General features: G+C 47.5%; 1 protein-coding gene and 1 long non-coding RNA gene across 14 annotated transcripts; one reads left to right on the plus strand and one right to left on the minus strand.

Moving 5' to 3' along the window:
- The first annotated feature begins 1,041 nt into the window (after positions 1-1,041).
- Positions 1,042-20,050, plus strand: GCNT4 (glucosaminyl (N-acetyl) transferase 4). 13 transcript variants are annotated; one of them, XM_040541033.1, is made up of 5 exons: positions 1,080-1,277; positions 4,587-4,790; positions 14,864-14,912; positions 16,104-16,276; positions 16,836-20,050. In XM_040541033.1, exon 5 carries the CDS (start codon positions 16,837-16,839, stop codon positions 18,202-18,204), a length of 1,368 nt encoding a protein of 455 aa, XP_040396967.1. In that variant the 5' UTR covers positions 1,080-1,277; positions 4,587-4,790; positions 14,864-14,912; positions 16,104-16,276; position 16,836; the 3' UTR covers positions 18,205-20,050. The 13 variants fall into 13 exon arrangements, with proteins under 13 accessions (XP_040396974.1, XP_040396963.1, XP_040396967.1 ...); XM_040541036.1 differs by lacking the exons at positions 1,080-1,277; positions 4,587-4,790 and adding exons at positions 14,063-14,132; positions 14,225-14,490; XM_040541037.1 differs by lacking the exons at positions 1,080-1,277; positions 4,587-4,790 and adding exons at positions 14,063-14,132; positions 14,225-14,393.
- Positions 7,179-13,855, minus strand: LOC121061739. The gene is made up of 2 exons (XR_005815238.1): positions 13,770-13,855; positions 7,179-12,049 (listed from the first exon to the last, which is right to left on the minus strand). It is a non-coding gene; the product is annotated as an uncharacterized LOC121061739 (long non-coding RNA).
- Positions 20,051-20,986: the final 936 nt, after the last annotated feature.

A 20,986-nucleotide genomic window follows, 5' to 3' on the forward strand; every position in this document is an offset into this window, starting at 1 on the left:
GGGTAAAAAAAAAAAAAAAAGGATCAGTGAGAAGATTAATACCAGTGAGGAAGAACGCAAGGCACGAAACAAAAGCGTGAGAGGGAAGGAAGATAAGCAGCTGGGAGGCAGACAATACAACACAGATTCATAGGTTCTGAGGCCAGAAGCGACCGATGTGAAAATCTGACCTCCTGCATAACATAGGCCATAGGTTATTAAATGGTAAAAGCGAGGGAGACAAGGGGAAAAGAGACAAGAAGCAAAGACAAAGACATGGATAGAGCCAAATTCACTCTCGGCAGAGGATGAGCACAAAACATTGCACCTGCTTGCCAGGCAAAGCTGAACTATAACCGGCAAGAATAGGTAAGGTAAGAGAAACGTGGGAACGAAGGGCAGCTCTGGGAAGCTGTCAAAAACACTGCAAGGTGCAAATACCTGCGGTGGGTTCATGGTGGTGCCTGGGGAAGTTCTGCTGAAGGGGGATGGCGGGGTGGAGGCAGAAGATGCCCCAGCGTAACATCACCATAGGAATCCTGATAAATTCTTGGAGCAGCCGGAGTTGGCAAGTGTTTTGTGATTATGACACAGAGGAAAAGATTTTTTTTTTTTTTTTTTTTTGGATTTCAGACAGAGTTAATCGGGGGAAAAACGCCCTGTTTAAGCGATTAAGAGAATGAACCGCTTCACACGAGAGCTTTAGGCTCTTTTCTCCGTTCCCCAGTAGCCCGATGGCCATTTGCACGGCGGCGAGAGCAGCCGCTGACCGTGCCCGGCTGCGGGTGAGCCAAGTGCCCGGCTGCCGCGAACATTGCCCACCTGCTCCGGGCTTTGCTGCGGCGACCCGCATCCTCCTCCTCCCCCTCCCCGACCTCCGCCTCCTCCTCCTCCTCCTGCCCGTCCCGGCCCCAACTTTCCTCGCGGAGCAGCGCGCAGGGGCCGCGGAGGCTCCGCGCTGCCCGGCGGCGGCGCAAACTTGGAGGCTCGACGGCGGAGTTTGGAGAGGAGGCGGGAGGAGGAGGAGGAGGAGGAGGAGGAGGAAGAGAAGGAGGAGGAGAAGGAGGAGGAGGAGGAGGAAGAGGAGGAAGGGGCGCGGCGCCGCTCCGCGGGCGCGCTGCTGCGCGGGGGCGGCAGAGCAGTGCAGGGCAGGGCGCGGCGGCAGGACAGGCGGACAAGGAGGACAGGAGGACGAGCAGACAGGAGGACGAGGAGGGCAGGAGGACGAGGAGGGCAGGAGGACAAGCAGTGTCAGTGTTTTCGGTGTCAGCGTCCGCGGGTGCCGCCGAGGAGCTCCGGTAAGAACTCGCGTGCGCCCCAGAAGTTGCGCGCAGGGGGATTTTCGGGCTGGCAGCGGGACGAGGAGGGGGCTGCGGAGCAGGCGGGAGCCCTTGAAACAGAAAACTTGAAACTGAAAACTTGAAACTGAAGTGAAGGCAGCGAAGGAGGGAAGAGCTGCTTGCTTGCTTGCTGTCTTTCAGGACGAGAACTACAACTATTGAGTGATGCTGGGAGGCAGAAGGTTGAAAACAAGTGAGAGAAAGTGGTTTCCTTACACGGCACGTGGGTCCGTTGTGGAGTGCTTTGCCCCTCGCGGTCTCCTGGATATCCAAAAATTTACAGGGGTTCAAAAGCAAGCGTACAATTTCAGGGCAGAAAATCACAGTGTGCTGGTGCTGTGAAACAGAAAGTTGTAACTCCTGGCTTTGTCGATTTCTGAGCTGTAAGTAGGCGCAAACTGAAAGGATGCGTGGAGAAGGTGTAGGAGAGTGCTCGTTCTCTTCTATTCTTCATCATCTCCCCAAGCACCTGCCTTTGTGTTCTCAGGGACAGCGCCCTGGGCTGGAGGGGCCCCATGGGCTGGGCGGGATGTGCCTGTTCTTGACATGTGCCATGTTCTTGACATGGGAAGGGACGTGGGATGCTGCCATGTTTGTGCATCTGCGGCTGTTGGTTACATATCTGTCACCCGTGGTTTTGGTTCTGTTTTTTTTTTTTTTTTTTTTTTTTTTTTTTTTTGTGCGTTTCTGGGTATGCTGCCTGCCTGTAAAGGCATTTACAGATCAGTGACAGCACTGGCTAGCACTTTCTGAGGCATGATCCAAATTAGCGAGCAATTTTTAAGGACAACATTTGAAAAGCAGTGATGGTGGCAAGGAAAAATCAGCTGTTTTGGATTGCTTGTGGATTGCTTTGGATTACAGTGGGGATGCAGGAGAGGGGGACCAAACACTGAAATCCACTGGTGTGCCAATTGCTGTGACTTTGTGGATGTTAGTCTATTTCCTGGCATAGTATCTGCAAATTATGCTGGTCAATCACCAGACTGTCTGATCATCTCAAAAATAGATCTCCCAAGTTCTTCAGAAGTAGCCCAGGAGATCCAGGAAGGATTGACCAAAGGCAAAATTCAGAAAGTACAAAAGGTCAAGCAGTATGTTATCAGCACATACAAAGAAACTGGTGAGTACTGATGCACAGAATCCAGAGAAACGAAGATAATGTTGAAACATTCATAGAGAACAGATAGGCTCAGAGATCTTGTCAGTTTGTCAGCTGTTTATTCTTTCTGCTGAGGGCCTTATTGGGCATCCACAATGTACGGTGTGACTTCAAGAAGGATCCTTAGATCTGTGAATCTCCCCTGTGGAAGCTTTGTGTCAATTAGCAGAACAGAAGGAGAGCATTTCCAGACTTCTGCTGAAAGGTTTCAGAAAAGGACAATAGGTGCAATACAGAAAGAGATTTTGGAAAAGTGTTAGCTGTTGTTTGACACCAGGAATTGAGCACTGGAGAGGTGTTGGCATTATTCTTGGTGGTTACTCTGCCTGTACACAGCAGAAGAAACCGCTTTGGGTAGGGTTAGGTGAGGCTGTCCTGATGCGTGCTCCCAAGGCTGGCTGGTGGAGTGATTTGGTCCCGCTAGCAGATGATGCTATGAGGGCTTTAGCAGAGCTTATGGTGTTTGCTGTTCCAGCTGCGGAATGGCATCAGCAGTCACACGGTGACTGTAGCGTTTGAGGTTTCCCAGGAAATATCAATGAAGGAGAGAAGAGGCACGGCAGATGAGTCACAGAAAGCTTGTTTCTGGAGCATAAACTGCAGGGTGCCGAATCCAGCAAGGGAGATAAGTTTTGTCTGACTCTGTCAACAAGTCAAGCCTCATCAGATTGCTGGCTGGCGAATTCGGGGGGGGCTCACAGGGATTTGCCACATGACGGAGTGCGAGGGACAGCCGTGGCAAGCGCAGAGTTCCCAGACCACGTCCTGCCCAGGTACATCACCCCCTGTCATCTGGTGATGGATCACCTAAACGACCACGGGAAATTCCTGTAGTCACTGTAATCTCTGTGCTACTGGTGTGTTCATCAATTAATGGCACCTGCGTGTCCGAGGCATGGGGGCAGCACCACGGGGGGGGGGATCCCAGGACCACCCTTCCCTGGGAAGCTGCCATGCTGTGCCCATCGTGCTGCAGCAGGGATGCTGCCGGCTGCTCCAGGCCGGCAGCAGAGCGGAGCTCTGAGAGCTGTCCGTGCCACCTCGGGGTGGAGCACAGGCTGTGGGCTCCGTGGTTTGTGAGCCCACATGTAGGGGAAGGCTGGTGGCAAAGAGGGGGCTGGTGTGCGAAATGGTTCGGTTGAAGTCTGGGCGGAGAGGGGAAATCTGCTACCGTGCAGCTACCATGCTTTCCTCAGCAGAAAATACCATGGCATTTATTTACTGTACATGCAGACGGTACAATGTGTGGTTTCTCAGATTTCTTTGTGAGTGTTGCATGTGTGAAGCTTATGTGTAGTAGCATAGAAGGAGATTTCTTGCCGTATGAGAGACTTCAAACAGGACGTGGGGTGCTTAGGAATAGGTGGACTTGCAGTGCAGATTGTCGTGCCTAAAACAAAGTTCAGAAAGGATCACTGTGACCTTCGCTGTGATACATAGCCCAGATTCCTGCCCTTGGGTCCGTAGCCGAGCTCTCTTATCCGAGGACCGAGCATAGCTTTTGGGACGTGAAGTCAAAGGATGCTGGAAGCATCCAACACCCCGGCATCACGCCCACCTTGGGACTGTGGGCAGTGAGCTGCCTCTGATCTGGGTGCTGGGGTTTCGGCTGCGGGCAGGACAGCTCCAGGGAGCAGCACGGGGCCCTTGCCCACCACCAGAGGCGTTTTGCCCCATCTGTGCCCATCCCCTCAGGGGCCAGCACCCACAGAGCCCCGGTGTCCCCCCACTCTGCCGGTCAGTGCACCCACCTCGGCATGGCCCAGGTCCTGCGCGTCCCCTGCCGGGCTGGGGAAGTCGCTTGCCAAGGCCTGAACTCGGGAGGGCTTTCGGCAGTCAGTCCTCCTGTCAGGGTGCTTTTCCCTCTGCATGTTCACTTCTCCCTGCTGTGGAAGGAAATGTGGTTGCTTTGATGTGAGCCGCTCTTCTTTAGGATTGTTTTCCCCCGTGCTTGGGAGTGCTATGTGGATGAACAGAAATAGGTGCTTGTTGTATGGCTAAAGACTTCCGTGGCTTGTCATACAAACCTACACTCATTATTTCACTCATTATTTTTCAGCTAATTTGTTACACTTTTTTATTATTATCACTATTATTATTTGCAGGCAATTATGTCCCTGCTCCACACGTCCGTCCGACTTCGCACTCGCTTGAAAGGCAGACCGACCTGAATGCGGCGGTGCCGGCAGGATGGGGCGGGCAGCGAGGCTCCGTTTCACCACCACATCGGTTGTGCCTGGATGGCTCCTCCTGGGCAGGGCGCCCTGAAGTGTTCCCCAAGGAAAAGAGACCAAAGCGACGTCCAGGAGGTGGGTCTGCAGCTCAGTGTAAATGGTGTTACCAATACAGCAGCTGTGACTCTGGTTGGGGGGGCTTTGGCTCAGTAGGAATTGACTTGAGGGGTGCAATTTACAGCCAGGGTCTGCAGAAAAGAGCCTGTGAGAAGCTCGGCAGGAAGGTGAAGGCTGTTGGGGGAAATGGAGAAATAGGCTCAGCTGCTCACTGAAGCCTTTCTGGAGCACGGTGCAGCTTCTCCTGCCTCCTTCTCCGACAGGAAACTTCCACCCTCTCTTACGCCAACAGTACTTGCCAATGTACACAAGCTTTGCCCCTGTGGGCCTGATTTTTATGCTGTGCAGTAGTTTGGGGGTAAAGGTTAACCCTCACTCCACCATAGACTTATTATTATTTTAAACTCTCATATGAACCAGAGAGAAGCTGTTAAACCCTGGCTTGCCCCAAGTTAGAAGAGTAAAATCTTTTTACCTGTGTTGGTTTTTTCTTTTTTTTTTCCCTCTTTTTTTCTTTTTTCTTTTAATCCTCTTTGACTCCTGCCTTTAAGTTCTTGAAAAACATGGATACTGCCACCTTTTAAAGTCAGAGAGCTTAAATACTCACCTTGCAGGTGATCAGGCTTGAGAGCTTTCACAGCTGACCATCCTTGGGCTTTCCAAACACCTCTGCGTCCTAACAGGGCTGCAAAACCTCTGGCTGGCAGAACAGAGTAGTTTGGGACATACCAAGGGATTTGTCGAGAGGTTTTTCTTTTTAGGCACTCACCAGAGCTGCTTCCAGCAAAAATTACTGTGAAGTAATTGTGGCTAGCAGGGGAGGCAGAGGAGCTGGGCTCACTTCTCCCTTGGGGGGCCGTCTTCTTGCACCGCCTTGCAGCAGCCGCTTGCCTCTTTTACTGGCCGAAGAGCAGAGACCCAACTTCCCTTACCTTGACTTATTTCTGGGACATTATTATGTCCCAGACATTATTATGTCCCAATTATGTTAGGTGTTCTACTGCAATTATGAGCATCACCTACATGTTGACTGCATCGAGAAAAGAGCATTTGGCCTTTTCTAAGGAACATTTACAGAGTTAGGGTTGGGGACAGAGAGATGATCAAAATAACTTACTGTCAGCACAGCAGGTTCTGTAAGGAAACGCAAATCTATGTATCCCACGCAATAAAGTGTCCCAATATTTAGTGCTGGCATGACAAAATCCTTGCCAGACGGGGCAAAGTCAGAGGTGATATCCAGAACTGCTAAATCTTTGCTGAATCTGTATTTCGCATCCATCTGCCCAGACACTGTCTTTTTTCTTCCAGAAGCACAAACATAATGGGCAGTGTTAAACTGTGGATTTTATTGTTATTGTTGTTCCTTGGGCACCTCATTGTTTTAAATCTTCAGGGTCTTAAAACTGACAGGCTTACTGTTTAAATGGCTTCGGTTGAAAAGCAATGGGGTATTTTTCCACATCTTGAACATCACAAATAGAGGTCCATAAAACAGCTCAGAAGTAATTGGGAAAAACAGGAGTTTCTTAGTTCTTTGGCTGTCAGTCACTCAGAGGAAATCTACGTATGACATCAGGCAGGTCAAAACAGGGGGGTGAGCTGTGGGGAAGGATGCTGGCAGTGGGCAATGCTGCCTGGTACAGGGGCATAGCCTGAGGTGCTGGGCTGTTCTTACTGGGGCTCCAGCATGAGGACATACGGGTCAGAAAAATGGGTGAAAAAACAAGCAAACCTGATAGATCAACTGATCTAGATTTGACGCCACTATAAAGCACTCCTACAGAAGCTCTGAGATCCCTATCATTGATAAATCTGCAATGAAAATAACCAGCTAGCAGCAGTAAATACTAGTACATGAATAAATTAATTTTCCCAGCTAGCAGCACTGAATAATCAAGTAGAGATAAAAGTTTAACTCAGCCAGACAGTTTACTAAAGGAAAAAAAAAATCACTTAGCAAAGCGCATCACTACTTTTCTCCTTCCCTGGCTTCCCAGGGACGTTTTCTTCTGCCTTCCCCAGAGACCACTCCAGCAGCTTGGTTTGCACAGAGCGGAGGGAAAACCAGAAGGAGCTGACTGCGTCTTTCTGCAGAGCCAGTAGTGGAGACCAAGTCTGCACACAACTACTGTTGGAGTGGGTGTGTGTAAAGCAAACAGAGGTCTCTAATGAGGGAGAGGAGATCTTTTCCCAGAGTGTTTTTACCTGAAGGAGAGGGAAAAGTTCCTGTTGCTCCTGCTGTTGCATGGAAATGCCGTTGTGCAGCACTGAGGCACTCGGTAGCCTGGTTTCCAAGGAAAGGTGTGGACGCTGGTTTTGAGTCAGGTGCCTCTGAGAGCTGGAGGAACAGCAAGTCAGATAAAGCACATGTTTTGCTGCTCCGTTTGCTTTTTTTTTTTTTTCCTCCTTAATGCCACCTACATGAAATCACCTACCCCAACTGATCCCTCCCTCCATTCTCCTCTTTCATCTTTTCCCCCACTCCTTTTCTGCTTCTCCTACTTTTTTCAGCACCTGTCCCTTTCCCGCTGTTTTGTTTTGTTTTTACCAAAGTTGTGGAGGAGGAGTTGCCTGGTTCCTGCACAGCATCTGCAGATGGACTTCTACATGGGAGAAAGAACAACACAGTGGGGCAGGAGCACTCCTGCTCACCTGCATATCCACTCCCTCTCCTTTCACAGTTTTTGTTCGGAATTTATATTTTCCCTTCATTCTTGCTGTGTGGCAGGCACAAAATCAGGTTTCCCTTTGATGGTATTCGTAGTGAGTACAATGTATTTCAGATACAGTGAGGAGAGCGTGCTGCCTACTTACAGCTTGAATTTTCCAGGAATCCCCGTTTTGGTAGCAGCCAACGCGCCGTGCCTTGCTGTGCCACGGTCTGGGTTAACCACTCCCAAGCTGAGACGACAACAGATAACGAGTTGGTTCCCACCTGCTGGCCCTCCGGCATGACACCAGCAATCACGTGTGGCCTCTGTGGCCCACCACAGAGAGCCACAGACCTCTCAGATGGGTAACGCTGGGGCAGAAAATAAACAGTAAATGTTGGAGATGCATGCTAAAGGGAGACCAGGGCTGTTGTTTTCCTGCATCTCCACACAGCCGGTGGTTGAGCTTGGAATTTTGTTTGCTCACCAAACTGGTCCTTCAGGAAGGACTGGCAGAGGGCAGAGCAGGAGGGCCAGTGGGTATTGACCGATGCAAATCTTGCATTCCTCGGGGAAGTCGCCATGCACGGACTGACGCAGGCAGGTGCATTGTAAGCTTCCTCAGGTAGCTCTGCCTGCTTGCTCCATCGCTCCTGTACCTGGAGCTCCTTCCCCTCTCTGTGGGCTGCACGGCGCCAGCCTGCCCTGAGCAGAGATCTGGGTGGATGAGAGACAGCCTCCCTCACCCAGCACCCTCACCCTGCTGCCTGCCACAGGGATACTGGTGTGAGATCCCTCCCCAGCAGGCTCTGGGCTGCCTATGATGGACCCTGGTGGCTCAGCACAGCTCCTCTGCATGGGCAGCATCCATGAAAAGCACCTCAAATAGCGTGGCTGTTACTTTAAAAGAACAGCTTTTTGGAAACTGGTTTATTCCCAAGCAGGCCGTTTCCAGCAGCCGTCCGTGAGTTGTCTGCCAAATAGGAAGGGAGGCTTCTGGAGAGGCTGGGGCTGGTTCTTCGGTGACAGAGGGGTCTGGTCTCTCTTTGCAGCAAAAAAGGCAGTCGGTGTTCATGTTCTCTGATTTGCAGTGCTGATACAGGGACGTGAGAGGTGGTGATTACTTGGATTGCAGGAGAGACTCGCCATGCAGGACAAGAGGCAAGTGAAAGCCAACCACTTGTTCCCGCTCAGGGCGAAGGCAGCTGCAGACTCTTCCTGCACAAAAATGATATTGGCATCGCTGAGTTGCACTGGGATTTGCAGTTACTCCCTGTGCATGCAGTTTATGGAAATGGTAGAAATAACAATGTGAGGAGCAGTGGCAGAGCACTGGGCTCTCTCAGGAGCCAGAGCTCTGCATATGTAAGCCATTAAGATCCCAGCAAAGTGGAAACATGCCTTTAGAGAGGCAGCACGAGCCCAAAGCCTGCAAGTTTCTCCACATGGCTGAAGGAGATCTGCCCATTTCTGTCAGCTGTTTGAGTCCCTCCTTAACCCTTTAGAGCAGGGAAGCCTGAAAGAGAGCTGAAGCAGCTGAAGCCCTCATGGCTACAAGATGTTGGAGCAGGAGGACACCGGCAGCCTTGGTCCTCCAGGATGACCCAGGCTCGTGCCTACCAGAGGAGCTCCTGGGCTGGCCTTTCTCCATAGCTCCTGAACACCATCCTGGAGCACTGTTTGCTGGGGCAGTGGCTCTCCTGGGGATGCCTCCTCTATTTTCTCACAGCCTGTTCTTGGGGTGAAACTGATTGTCCTTTGCAGTTCCTTGCATCTTTCCAATGCACTGCAGAGGGACCTCAGACGCTTAGTTTGGCAGACATGGGGCAAGGTGAGTCACACGTGCACAGTACAGTGACTGGGACAGGAGACTGCCAGCTAAATGCAAAAGCACATGGCTGTCCACACAGCTTGCAGAGCAGCAGCGGTGCCCACGATGTTGAGGATTCTCTGACCAGCTTGCATCTGGTGCTAGCGGCGCACCTGACCTTCGCTGAATCATTTTCAGGGATAGCCATTTAAATTTCAATATCACAGAGGGCACACTAGGACCTGGCTGTCAGTCAGAACAGATGTAATTAATGTCTGTGGTTCGTGAGGGAAAGCTTTTAGCCGGACGGCTCCCCAGCCACCGCTCTGCTGCTCCACCTGAAGCCCGAGTGTCTGTGGATGGGATTTCTTCCTCTGCCCGGCTCCTACATTTGCTTTTGTGTGGTGGCCGAACCCTGAGCAGTGTGCGTGGATTTATAAGCACCGAAACCTTTGGTGCAGCGATCTTTGCAGCTGAGGAGAGAGCATATTCCTGAAGAGGCTAGAGTTGCTGTACGTGGGGGATGGATGCTCTGCCTTTCCTCAATTACCCTGAATGCAAGCAGCTGTTGTGAAGGGAGGAGCCACTTTATGGAGTAAGTACCTTGTAGTGTGTAGAAATGTTAGGAGCCATCTGAGCTGGAATTATACTTGTTTTCATATTTATTTTTTTTCTTTCCCAAAAGAATTCTAGAAGTGGGTTTTAATTCACCTTCACTTAGCCTTTCCTTGGCTTTCACCCTGTAAGAAATTAATATTTCAAGCAATTACAGTCTCTTAGTATAGAAATTCCACGTTTCTGTGTTGTTTCTGTAAGCTTTGGTGTAAAATCTAAGAGAAATAGCCAAGAGACATAGCCACCAGCTCAGTTTGCCTCACTTTCCCTATCAGTGCACATTATTTCTACCTCTGTGAAAATGTCCCAGTACGAACTTGGTATTGACTGTGCTTTGTGATTGACCCAAGCAGGTTGCCTATGGCTTTTGTAGAGGTGCAAATGCTGCTTTCCACATTTATGATGTGCCACTGTAGGGGATTGCACATTTCTGGGTACTCCACAGCTTTAATTTATGTTTCCAGACTGCTGGAATAAGACCGACTAGTTTGCAAGCAGGAATACCTTTTCTTCTTTTTTTTTTTTTTTTTTTTTTTCTTTCTCAGAAAGGTGAACTTCAGCACATCTCGCTGATAGCAGCAAGTAGAGACTGTTGAGGTAGCGGGTTTTCTACAGTCACGCTTCCCTGATCAGACCATACTTCATTTCCGCAAACCTTTGCTGTGTTACCTAAAATATACATAATATGTATATACACACGTGTTATTTCCTCTGTTCTCATTGCCTTGTCCCCATGTTGCTGCAAGTCGGTAGAAACCCAGGTCTAAGTGTGCATTTTCTGGCACGCCTGTGCCATCAGCTTGGCCTTCCTTCCCAGCGCTTCCCTGAGCTGGCCATGGCTCTGCTCATAACTATCAACGCTTCCAGTACTCTATGAGTTCACGAGGCTAAGGAAGAAGCCCTGCTAAGGAAGCTGTTCTTGCAGTTTTTTCCATTGTTTTAATTCCAGCAACACTTGAGTTACACTGCCATGAGATGAGTCAAAATACTGTTTGCTTGGCTAGTGTTTCAGGACAAAGAGAGGAAAAAAAAAAAAAAGCAAACCACTATACTCCAGTTTTATGGGCTTTACAAGTTTTTATGAGTGGTTTGTGAGCTACAGGAGAGCTGCAGAAATCTTCTGCAGCCTCCCAAAAGATGAGACATGCACGTTGGATTGAAGCCCGTAGGAGGGAGTGGAGCACCACTGCCTACTTGCAGAAGGCTGTTGTTTTCTGGTCCTTCTGTAAGCCCAGCATCACTGCTTTAGACACAGGGCACTGTGAAGTGCATTGGAGGTGAGGACTGATAGTTTCTCTTCAAGAACAGCTGGCTCAGGCTTCCCTCCATGCCCCTTGGGGGTACTTGTTCTGCTGGTGAAGACTAGCACAGCTCCTGCATTCATCATCAAGAACATCCTGCATCTTCTTTGGTAATGAGGACCTGATATGTGGCTGAGGTCCTTCAGGGGTGTGTGAAATTCTCCCCCTCCACCATCAAATATCATTGTAATGGATCTAACCAGCAGCCCCTATTCTGGCCCAACAGGAGATAAAAACAGATTCTGAGAACAGAGCAATGGTCACAGTAAGTGTTCTTGTTGGTAAAAGTTTCCAGTCAGGGCTCTTGGTGGATGGTAATTGCCTTATGTCATGGTGCCAGAGAATTGAGCCTTCTGTCCATATTTCTACCTTGGCTAATGCAATTCTCTGGAAACTCCCAATAGCCAGCTGATTGCGTAATTCTTTCTTGAATCCTGCTGAGCTCATGGTCTTTATGATACCTTCTGACAGATGGTAACTACATGTTGTGTAAGAACACATGCACGTTCTTACACAACACAAATTTGTTTGCCTTGTATTTGTTTCTGTCTGTTTTCTTTGAACATCTCTTGATCTTGCATTACAGATGCAAGGGATAAATAAAAACACCCATTTGTCTTCTCTGAGTCATCCAGCACTTTGCATCCCACACAGCAAGTGCCCAGGCCAGACACTGTGTATGTGTGTATGCACACCAGCTGTGCGATGTGTGTTGTTTACAAGATGTGATCAACCTTCATTAATTCCTTCAGGAGCCTTGTGTGCAGAAGAGAAAGTGCAGACATGTTAGGAAACTCAGCAAGATGGCAATGCCGTCCTCCCTTCCTAGTATAAAATCCTTGTGCAGAAGAGGGATCACTGATCCCAGATATTTTATAAACAGCGGGATGTTAGCACCTGAGGAAAAAAAAATACACGCGTGAGATAACCATCGTGGTCAGTGCTACCCAAGGTAGGTGCTTCAGGTAGTTGTGGGTAACTGTTACTGTCTGTAGCATGCTGTTCATTCCCTTCGTCTTCCAGAGACGACTGTGCCTACAGTACGGTGCTGTGTCCAAGAGGGGCTTCAAGTGCTGCATTGTGCTAAGAAATAAGAGCTACGCACTGGTATCAAAAACTAATGAGATTTTTGTGATGGCCCTTCTTTCCTGAAGAATTCCATTCTCTTGTCTCACACCGCTCCTCAATCATAGAAACGCTTTGATTTGGAAGAACTATCTGGTTCCAACTCCACTGTCATACATCAGCCTGCCCAAAGCCCCATCCAAGCTGTCATTGAACACCTCCAGGGGTGGGGCATCCACAGCTTTTCTGGGCAGCCTGTTCCAGTGCCCCACCACCCTCTGAGTGAAGAATTTCTTCCTAATATCTAATCTAAATGTAGTATCTTTTAGTTTAAAGCCATTACCCTTTGTCCTATCACTACATGCCCTTGTAAAAAGTCCCTCCCCATCTCTCCTGTAGGCCCCCTTTAGGTACTGGAAGGCCTCTGTAAGGTCTCCTCCGGGTCCTTCTCTTGCTCCAGGCCAAACAATTCTAACTCCCGCAGCCTGTCTTCATAGGAGAGGTGCTCCAGCTCCTTGATCATCTTCGTGGCCCTCCTCTGGACTCACTCTAATATATCCACGTCCTTCTTACACTGGGGGCCCCAGAGATGAATGCAGCACTCCAGGTGGGGTCTCATGAGAGCAGAGCAGAAGGGGAGAATCACCTCCCTCGCCCTGCTGGTCATGCTGCTTTTGATGCAGCCCAGGGTACAGCTGGCTTTCTGGGCTGCAAGCACATTGCCAGCTCATGTGGAGCTTCTCATCAACCAGCACCCCCAGGTCCTTCTCCTCAGGGCTGCTCTCAATCCGTTCTCCACCCAGCCTGTATTGGTGCTTGGGATTGCTCTGACCCAGGTGCAGGACCTTGCACTTGGCCTTGTTGAACCTCATGAGCTTCACACAGGCCCACCTCTCAAGTCTGCCCAGGTCCCTCTGGATGGCATCCCTTCCCTCCAGCATGTTGACTGCACCACACAGCTTGGTGTCATCGGCAAACTTCAAATCCACGCCTCTCCAGTTTACAGACAAGGATTTCACGTGGGACAGTGTCAAATGCTTTGCACAAGTCCAATTAGATGATGTCAGTTGGTCTTCCCCTATCTGCCAATGCCATAACCCTATTGTAGAAGGACACCAGATCTGTCAGGCACAATTTGCCCATAGTAAATCACAGTCTGCTGCAGAAATTAACATTGTTCTGGTTACAGGCAAGCGTTTTGTGCCTAAAGAGTGAAGTTGTTGCCCCTGTACTGGTATAGTGACCCTGGCCTTGGATGCCTTGGAGGTAACAATAGAGAATACGAATTTAAGGTAGTACGAGTGGGGCAGGGGGGACAGTGGGATACCGGTAGTGGTGAGCTGCACTGCTGGAGAGTGGCTGGGATCATGCATGGCCTGATTCTGTCTGTACCACTGTGGTGATAGTGATACTGTGTTTTGTAAAAACACAGATGAGGCTGTGGATATAATGGCTGACTCCTTGTGCTCTCTCATCTGACCAGATCCTGGCCAGGATCAGGGAGAGAGCCTCCATAAACAAGGGATTCAGTGGAGGAGCTGCAATTTCTTACCAGTGCTCTTTAGTTCCTTTCTTCATGAGGAATTCAAACCGCATCACCACAATCTTCTGGGTTTCTATAACCTCTTTATATGGCACAATATTTTCTTGTGGCTGGCAGTGCCGAAAACCATAGGAACATTAAACGGAGCTGAGCACAGATCCTTTGCCCACCATCTGGGAAGAAGGAAACCTCAGTGCTGCCCAGGTGATTTCCTGCACATCCTGGCCTGCCTCCGGACCACACCAGACTCCAGCAGTCCAAGGTAACCATGGTGTCCTGGCTTTTTTGCTGGAACACCGAGGGACGGAATGTTTGATGCTGGGCAGTAGCTGGCCAGAACTGATGCAGGTAGAGGGGGTTTTGAGCAGCGGAGTATGTACTCTTTTTTTTTTTTTTTTTTTTTTTTTTCATTTTCCAGCTTCTCTTTTTGCCATTTCAAGGGAGGTAGATTTGTTCCCTTTCAGCACGTAGCGATCTCTGCTCAGCCAGGCATGACGTCAGTTGTCCTTGGTGGCTAGTGAGACCACAGGGCAGAATCATCGGGTAGGTTGCCCACAGAGATCACACTCCACATTTCTGCTTCCTGCAAAGAAAAAGTAGAAGAAAGAAGAAGGAAGAAGAAGAAGGAAGCAGGTGAAGGGGAAACCTGGTCTAGACATTGAGACATTGATTAGACCTTGGGCACTAGTTTGGAGAAGTGAAGGCAAGCAAGTGCTGGCTAAGGAAGAAGGTGGGGTTTTGGCTTTGTGATAATGGAGCACTGGAAAGAGAGATCTGTTTTTTTCTCATAATTTGTTAGTATGTGTGGTGGCTGTAAAACCTACTGAGAGTTGCCAAGCTCTGGCTTCTGCAAAATAGGTATATTACTGTGCTCCCTTCCCCAGTCTCTAGCTGGCACCCCAGGTGAAACACAGAGTACTGGGGACTCAGGCAAGCTTGTTGAACCTGCACGGGCACCCACATGCAGGCTCGCATCAGGGCTGCATGTATTTATTCAGGGAAGGTGGCATTTCCATCTCCTTTCTGTTGCTCCTCAAAGAGAAAGTAACTGGGAAAGGAAAACATAAGAAGAGCAGACTAATGACACAACTCTGTTTTGACAGGATAAGTTTTGACTGTGAAGCTAGAGCTTGCAAGACCTGACCACTGTGGGTATGTTAAAGACCCCTAAGTTAGCTGCACACACATCTCAGTACTTGATTTTACATCTATACCTGGAACCTGCAGGCATCTGACTACTCCTGGTGGTCCCACCATTTTATTCCTGCCCGTAACTTCACCTGAAAACTGGGAAGAGAGGGAAGCTCCACCTTTTTTTGAAAGGATTCATTTTGGTATTGCACGTGGAAGCATAGATCTTGTTGAGGTTGGTACAGGAGAGGAGAAGGCAGAGCATCACAGGTGCTTTGCCTAACGCTTGTTGCAGGAATTGATGGAGACAGGTTGTGTTAAGCCATCCATCCACCTGGCTCTAATTCTGGGAATGACTGGGAGCTGTTTTACTATGGCATCATCACCTGTTGCACAGCTTCAGGAACCAGAGAGCACATGGTACTTCATCCATGTTCCCTGTCTTGTGCCTGACAAGGGGGAGGGAGGGAGAGGACATTGTGGGGAGACGTACAGGAAAGCTGCCCATTGTCCAGGAAATCTCCTGTCATGGCACTATGTACAATCCTCCCATATCATCTCACTGGTTTGCAAAAGACCGTGTTGCTTCTGTTCTGAACTGAAGCCTCTCTGTCCTTGTTACGGCATTGAACGTTTACAGCAGGTTATGTGCACCCTTCAGCTGACCGTGCACATGCAAAGTTTCAATGACTGGTCTGATCATCAGCTGGCAAATGCCTACCCAAAGCTGGGCAGAAATTTCCTTTACTCTGAGGCATTCTGGAACAGCTTATTCTTGGAAGAAAATGCTGGAAGCTGTTCTGCATGAACAGTTCAATGTAGCAAGAAAATAGCAAAAAAAAAAGAGGTTAAACTAATGCTGCGCCTGGACCTGGATGTGGACTCTGGTCTAATTTTAGTTCAGGGACAACAATAATGCTGCTTGTACTCAGCTGGTAAGGCAAAAATATATGGAAACAGGATCACTGTGTTTAACTTTCACTGCAGTAATACCTCAGTTGTTAAGTTGCTTCACACAAATCATATTGCACACCCTGTTTCATAAAAAAGGGCTGTGGCTGTGCCTTCGCAGTCACAGCTGAGGTTGAATCACAGAGAAAAGAACAGGAGAGATGCACTGCCTCCCACTGCTGCCCCTCCTGCCTTCAAAGGCTGTATTATACACTCCCTCCAGTGGATGGAAATATTGTCTTCATCTGTCTTTTTTTTCAGGGCAGATTAGCAGCATTTTCAAGAAGGAATCTGGACATAGGGAGGACTTTGGACATATCAGACCCTGCTGGGAGGAGAGAGGAAGGAAATCCATTTCCCTCTGCACCTTTCCATAGGCCAACCCTAGTGTCAAAGACAATGAGGACGCCCTGACTGAATTTTAAAACTTTCAGGTTAATTTATTTTTATTTTTTATTATTTTTTATTTTTTTAAATACAGACAGTTGTTAAACATGCATTCTTTGCAGACTCATGAGAGAGCTTCTTGCCGCACCCAGTGAATTACCTGGATTTACCCAGGAAAATACACTTTCCTCTCCACTCGTTTAGAGGACAGTCATGATTCTGCCAATACAGGGGTTGCTGTACCTCAGTTTATGACTCAAATGAAAAAGAGAGGTGTGGAAAATAAACAGTAGGAGTCTTACAACACACTTATCTAGCTTATCTAGCTTATAAGTCTTATCTACCTTATAAGTCCAACACACTTATCTAGCTGGTTATTATCTGAAATCAGAGTTGTTTTATTGCTTTCAGTCAGATAATTAAGGGTAATTAAATCTTTGTCTATTATTGTGGGAAAATCTGTCCTTAAATTAATGTGATGATTAAGGAGAAAGGTGGTGCTTATGCTGTAGCCAGACCGGTGCACTCATGTTTTTGTCAGAAGTTGTAATTACCTCCGATGCATTGTTCCTATTGTAAAATGTCAATATATCTGTTTTCTTACAGAATGAAGAGGCATAAGTGTCCCTACAGATGTCCCACAAGAAGGAAGATTCTGATTCTGTGTTTCACGGGGTGGGTGATTGCACTCCTGAAACTCCTCCACGTTGAAAGACACTTTTTTCCATCTAAGGGCATTTATTTGGTTGAGCACTTCTTGAGCACTTCTTCTTATGTTAAAAACAGGTATTCCTATCTTAGAAATCACTTTCAGTATGAAATTAATTGTTCATCTATATATGAACAAGATCCCCAAGAAATTGGCAAGAGTTTAGAGATAAGAAGAAAAGATATAATAGATTTAGATGATGAAGATATCATAGCAATGACGAATGATTGCCACATTTATCGCATACTTAGGAAATACCACCTAAAACCTGTTTCTCCAGAGGAAGAGAATTTTCCATTAGCCTATTCTTTGGTTGTTCACAAAGATGCAGTAATGGTAGAAAGGCTCATACATTCACTGTACAGTCATCAAAATATATACTGCATCCATTATGACCAAAAAGCAACAAAAAGTTTCAAATCTGCTATGAACAATCTAGCTAAATGTTTCCCCAATATTTTCATTGCTTCAAAACTGGAGACAGTGGACTACGCACATATTTCGAGGCTGCAAGCAGATTTCAATTGTTTGTCTGATCTGATGGACTCTACAGTTCCCTGGAAGTATGTTATTAACTTGTGTGGACAAGATTTCCCTTTGAGGTCAAATTTCCAATTGGTTGCTGAACTGAAGAAACTCAATGGGGGAAACATGCTGGAAACTGTAAAGCCAAGCAGCAGCAAAAGAGAACGATTTACTTATCGCTATGAACTTATGAAAGTGCCTTATGAATACATGCAGATGCCTGTGAAAACCAACGTTTCCAAGAACCCGCCACCTCATAATATTGAGGTATTTGTAGGCAGTGCCTATTTCGTTTTAAGTCGAGCTTTTATTCAGTACACCCTCAGAAGCTCTCTTGCAAAAGATTTTTTTGATTGGTCACGGGATACCTACTCTCCAGATGAACATTTCTGGGCCACTCTTGTACGTGTTCCTGGGGTACCTGGGGAAATTTCGAGGTCAGCCCAGGATATCACAGACCTTCAGAGCAAAACTCGTTTGGTGAAATGGAATTATCTTGAAGAACATTTATATCCTCCATGCACTGGTACCCACCTTCGCAGTGTCTGTATCTACGGGGCTGCAGAATTACGATGGCTTATGAATTATGGGCATTGGTTTGCCAATAAGTTTGACTCCAAAGTAGACCCCGTCCTGATAAAATGTTTGGCAGAAAAACTGGCAGAGCAACAGAAAGAGTGGGTTTATTTGTCCTCTGACAAATATTTTCTGCGTATAAGTTATGTGAATGCCTCACTATAGCAGTACCATTCTCCCTGCTGTCAGTATTGCGTACTGCTGCAGCATGGGGCCTGGAGTTCCGCCCTGACCTGCTGCAGGAGGCTGGCAGGAGAACTGCTCCTTCTGCATACGGTCCAGGGCTCTGGGGAGACGTGCGCCTGGGCACCTATTTATGAAAAGTCATGTCTCTCTGGTTAACCATTTTGTAACTTGCTACGACGATCCTGTTACTGTTCTTCAAGGTGATTCTGGAAGGGTAAGGTTTGCTTTTGGAGACTCCGGCACTATCCTAATGGAATATTCCAGAAATGTTTTACATTAAGTGTGTTTGCGTCTTTCTTAAGGAACCCCGCCATGCCTGTTTGCCTTTCCCCTTTTCCTTCACTTTTGTTTTTCATTAAGGTGTGAATCAAAGACCTCTATATCTGCTACCTCAGGAAAACTGGAAGTGCCCAGCTCACAGACAAAGCCAAGAGAACAATGCGACACCACATGAGCTATGCGGCCTCCCCGGCCAGCCTGAAGCCCCAAACTCCCCTTCTGCGGGAGTGAGCAGAGATCTCTGTAACGTGAATGTGGCCGGATGGCACAAAGAGGAGAAATCCTTGGACACCACGTTGCACGTAGCATTTCTTCCTTCTTCCAGCTCATCTGCGCGTTGTCTTTCTTTCTGTGGAGTGTGTGTTCAGGGGCTGTGCCATGCATGTGGAGTGGATGGTGCTGGATTGAAAACAACCTCTGTGAACACGCGTGAATAATGCACTACTCTTCTTCAAGGGTAGCAAGGGTTTGTCCTAATGGCAGCCCCTAAAAGTAGATACCCATGCCAAAAGATGTCTGCCTTCATATCTATCCCTGCCAATAGAAATACCCTCCTGTGAAATCACAGTCTTTTTGGGACAGTATTTTTACACGTGGTGGATAACAACTGCTATTTCTAATTAACACTGAGCAATCTGGTGCTACAAAACATGCTACATCCAGCAGCAATCATCAGAACAGCCATGCTGCAGAAATGAAGGCCCTGTGTAGAAGTGGCTTTTTGTGCAAGTCTTACAGCCTCACACTGCCACAACCCCAGGCTGACGTGTCCCTGCTTTAGAGCAGTTCAGAGTTACAGCAGCCGTACTCCAGGCCACCCATGCTTCCCAAGGCCCATGTCAGGCCTGCTGGTAGCAAAGGGGTTGGGTGGCTTCCTCTCAGCTGGGCTGCCACACCACAGGCTGAGGGAAACCTTGGTCCGTGCAGGATTCTTGTGGCTAAGAAATGCCCCTTGGCATTTTGGGGGATTCTCTGCAATGTTGCCGTGCCAACAGCTCAGTTTTGGTGGTTCCAGAGGACTCTGCAGTCTAGCTTTCTCTGTGTTACTGTCCCATTTCTATGCACCTGGCTCTTATGAGAGGCACCCTCTCATGGGTGGCTTCAGGATATCTGGTTTTACCGACCCACGAGATGCCACAATAATCATCTTGCCCTGCATCCACGAGAAAACTTTGTTTCTTCTTTGAGTTGAAGGAACCAAGTCATTCCTTGGTCTGGGATTTTGTTTCTAAGTGCAATCCTGGTCAGCTTGTTTGTGGCTTGAGGATGGGTTTGAGTCAATAGTCGTGGGCCTTTCCCCCCATTTGTGACACTGATTTCCAATGAGTCCTCAGACAAGTCATCTGATTTTTCTGTTCTAGCTGTAAAATGGGAACAACAATGCTCTACTACCTTGTTAAGCACTTACAAATGTATGGATGATGTCTGTGGTGGGTTGTTTGCACAATAGTAATTGCTGATCAAAACCATTTATGAAGTTTGTGTGTGTGCAAGTCAAGTATCTCTTTATGTACAGTTTCTCAAATAAAGGGGGATTATTTTTAAAGTGTGTGTTTGCTACTTTGGTGATTTGCTATGTCTGCCTAGAGCTGTTCTGACTTGACTGGAGTTATAGAAATTTTGTAGAATATGAGATATTGGCAGTATGTACAGATTCATACATCAGTACTTATATATAAAAGTAGAGAATTCCACATGGAAACAGGTTAATAAAAGAGGATGTTAGGATGCCAGAAGAACATGTCTTAGCCTTCTATACACATAAATTTATGTTTAATGATATATTTATTTATTTATTATTTACTTAAACTGATTTTTTATTTACATGTATGTACATACACACATCCCAATTTGTATTTGAGTGGTTTGCTCTGTCATAAGTTGATAAGCCAAACTGACCAGCATGTTAAACTTAGCTGAAGTAAATAATTTTAACCAATGTGCAACTTTGCACTACTTTTACTGAATTGGGTTGAGTGATATCTTTAATATAACCAGTCTGAAATAAGGCAGTGCGTGCTTCGCAGCTAATAAAGAAGTGGATGACACAGTATAAGGCAGCATCATCCAATACAGTGATATGTTTGATAGCTGAGAAGGTACAAGTTTGCATAGTTGCAACTTCATGAAATGCAAATTTTCTACTGAATTATAAATATGCCTGTTTTCTGAAGGCAACTTTAAAGGCCAACCAAGCCTGTAGAAAGGCAGTTCTCAAAATCACAGGATCGTTCAGGCTCGAAAATCACCTAATGCAGCCCCTGGCACAACATGTCCCAGTGTTTCCAGGTTCAAAAATGGACAAAATATAAGTTCCTTAACTTTTGAAAAATATTATCTAGTTTTTGTTGTTGGTGGTGGTGGTTTTGTTTTGTTTTGTTTTGTTTTGTTTTGTTTGACATTGCTTTTAGCAAGGTAGATACCGTGTTGATGCCTCTGTCTTTGTTTTGTTCAGGATGTCCCACACTGTCTTTCTTCCACT

The sequence above is a fragment of the Cygnus olor genome, chromosome Z, assembly GCF_009769625.2.
Source record: "Cygnus olor isolate bCygOlo1 chromosome Z, bCygOlo1.pri.v2, whole genome shotgun sequence".
Taxonomy (NCBI): domain Eukaryota; kingdom Metazoa; phylum Chordata; class Aves; order Anseriformes; family Anatidae; genus Cygnus; species Cygnus olor.

What these genes read in the sequence shown, in the direction of transcription:
- GCNT4 (XM_040541029.1), top strand. Translation starts at nt 9,764, where the DNA reads ATGCTCTGCCTTTCCTCAATTACCCTGAATGCAAGCAGCTGTTGTGAA. An exon ending in GGGAGGAGCCACTTTATGGA is followed by an intron (nt 9,832 to 16,835) that starts GTAAGTACCTTG and finishes GTTTTCTTACAG; the next exon opens with AATGAAGAGGCATAAGTGTC.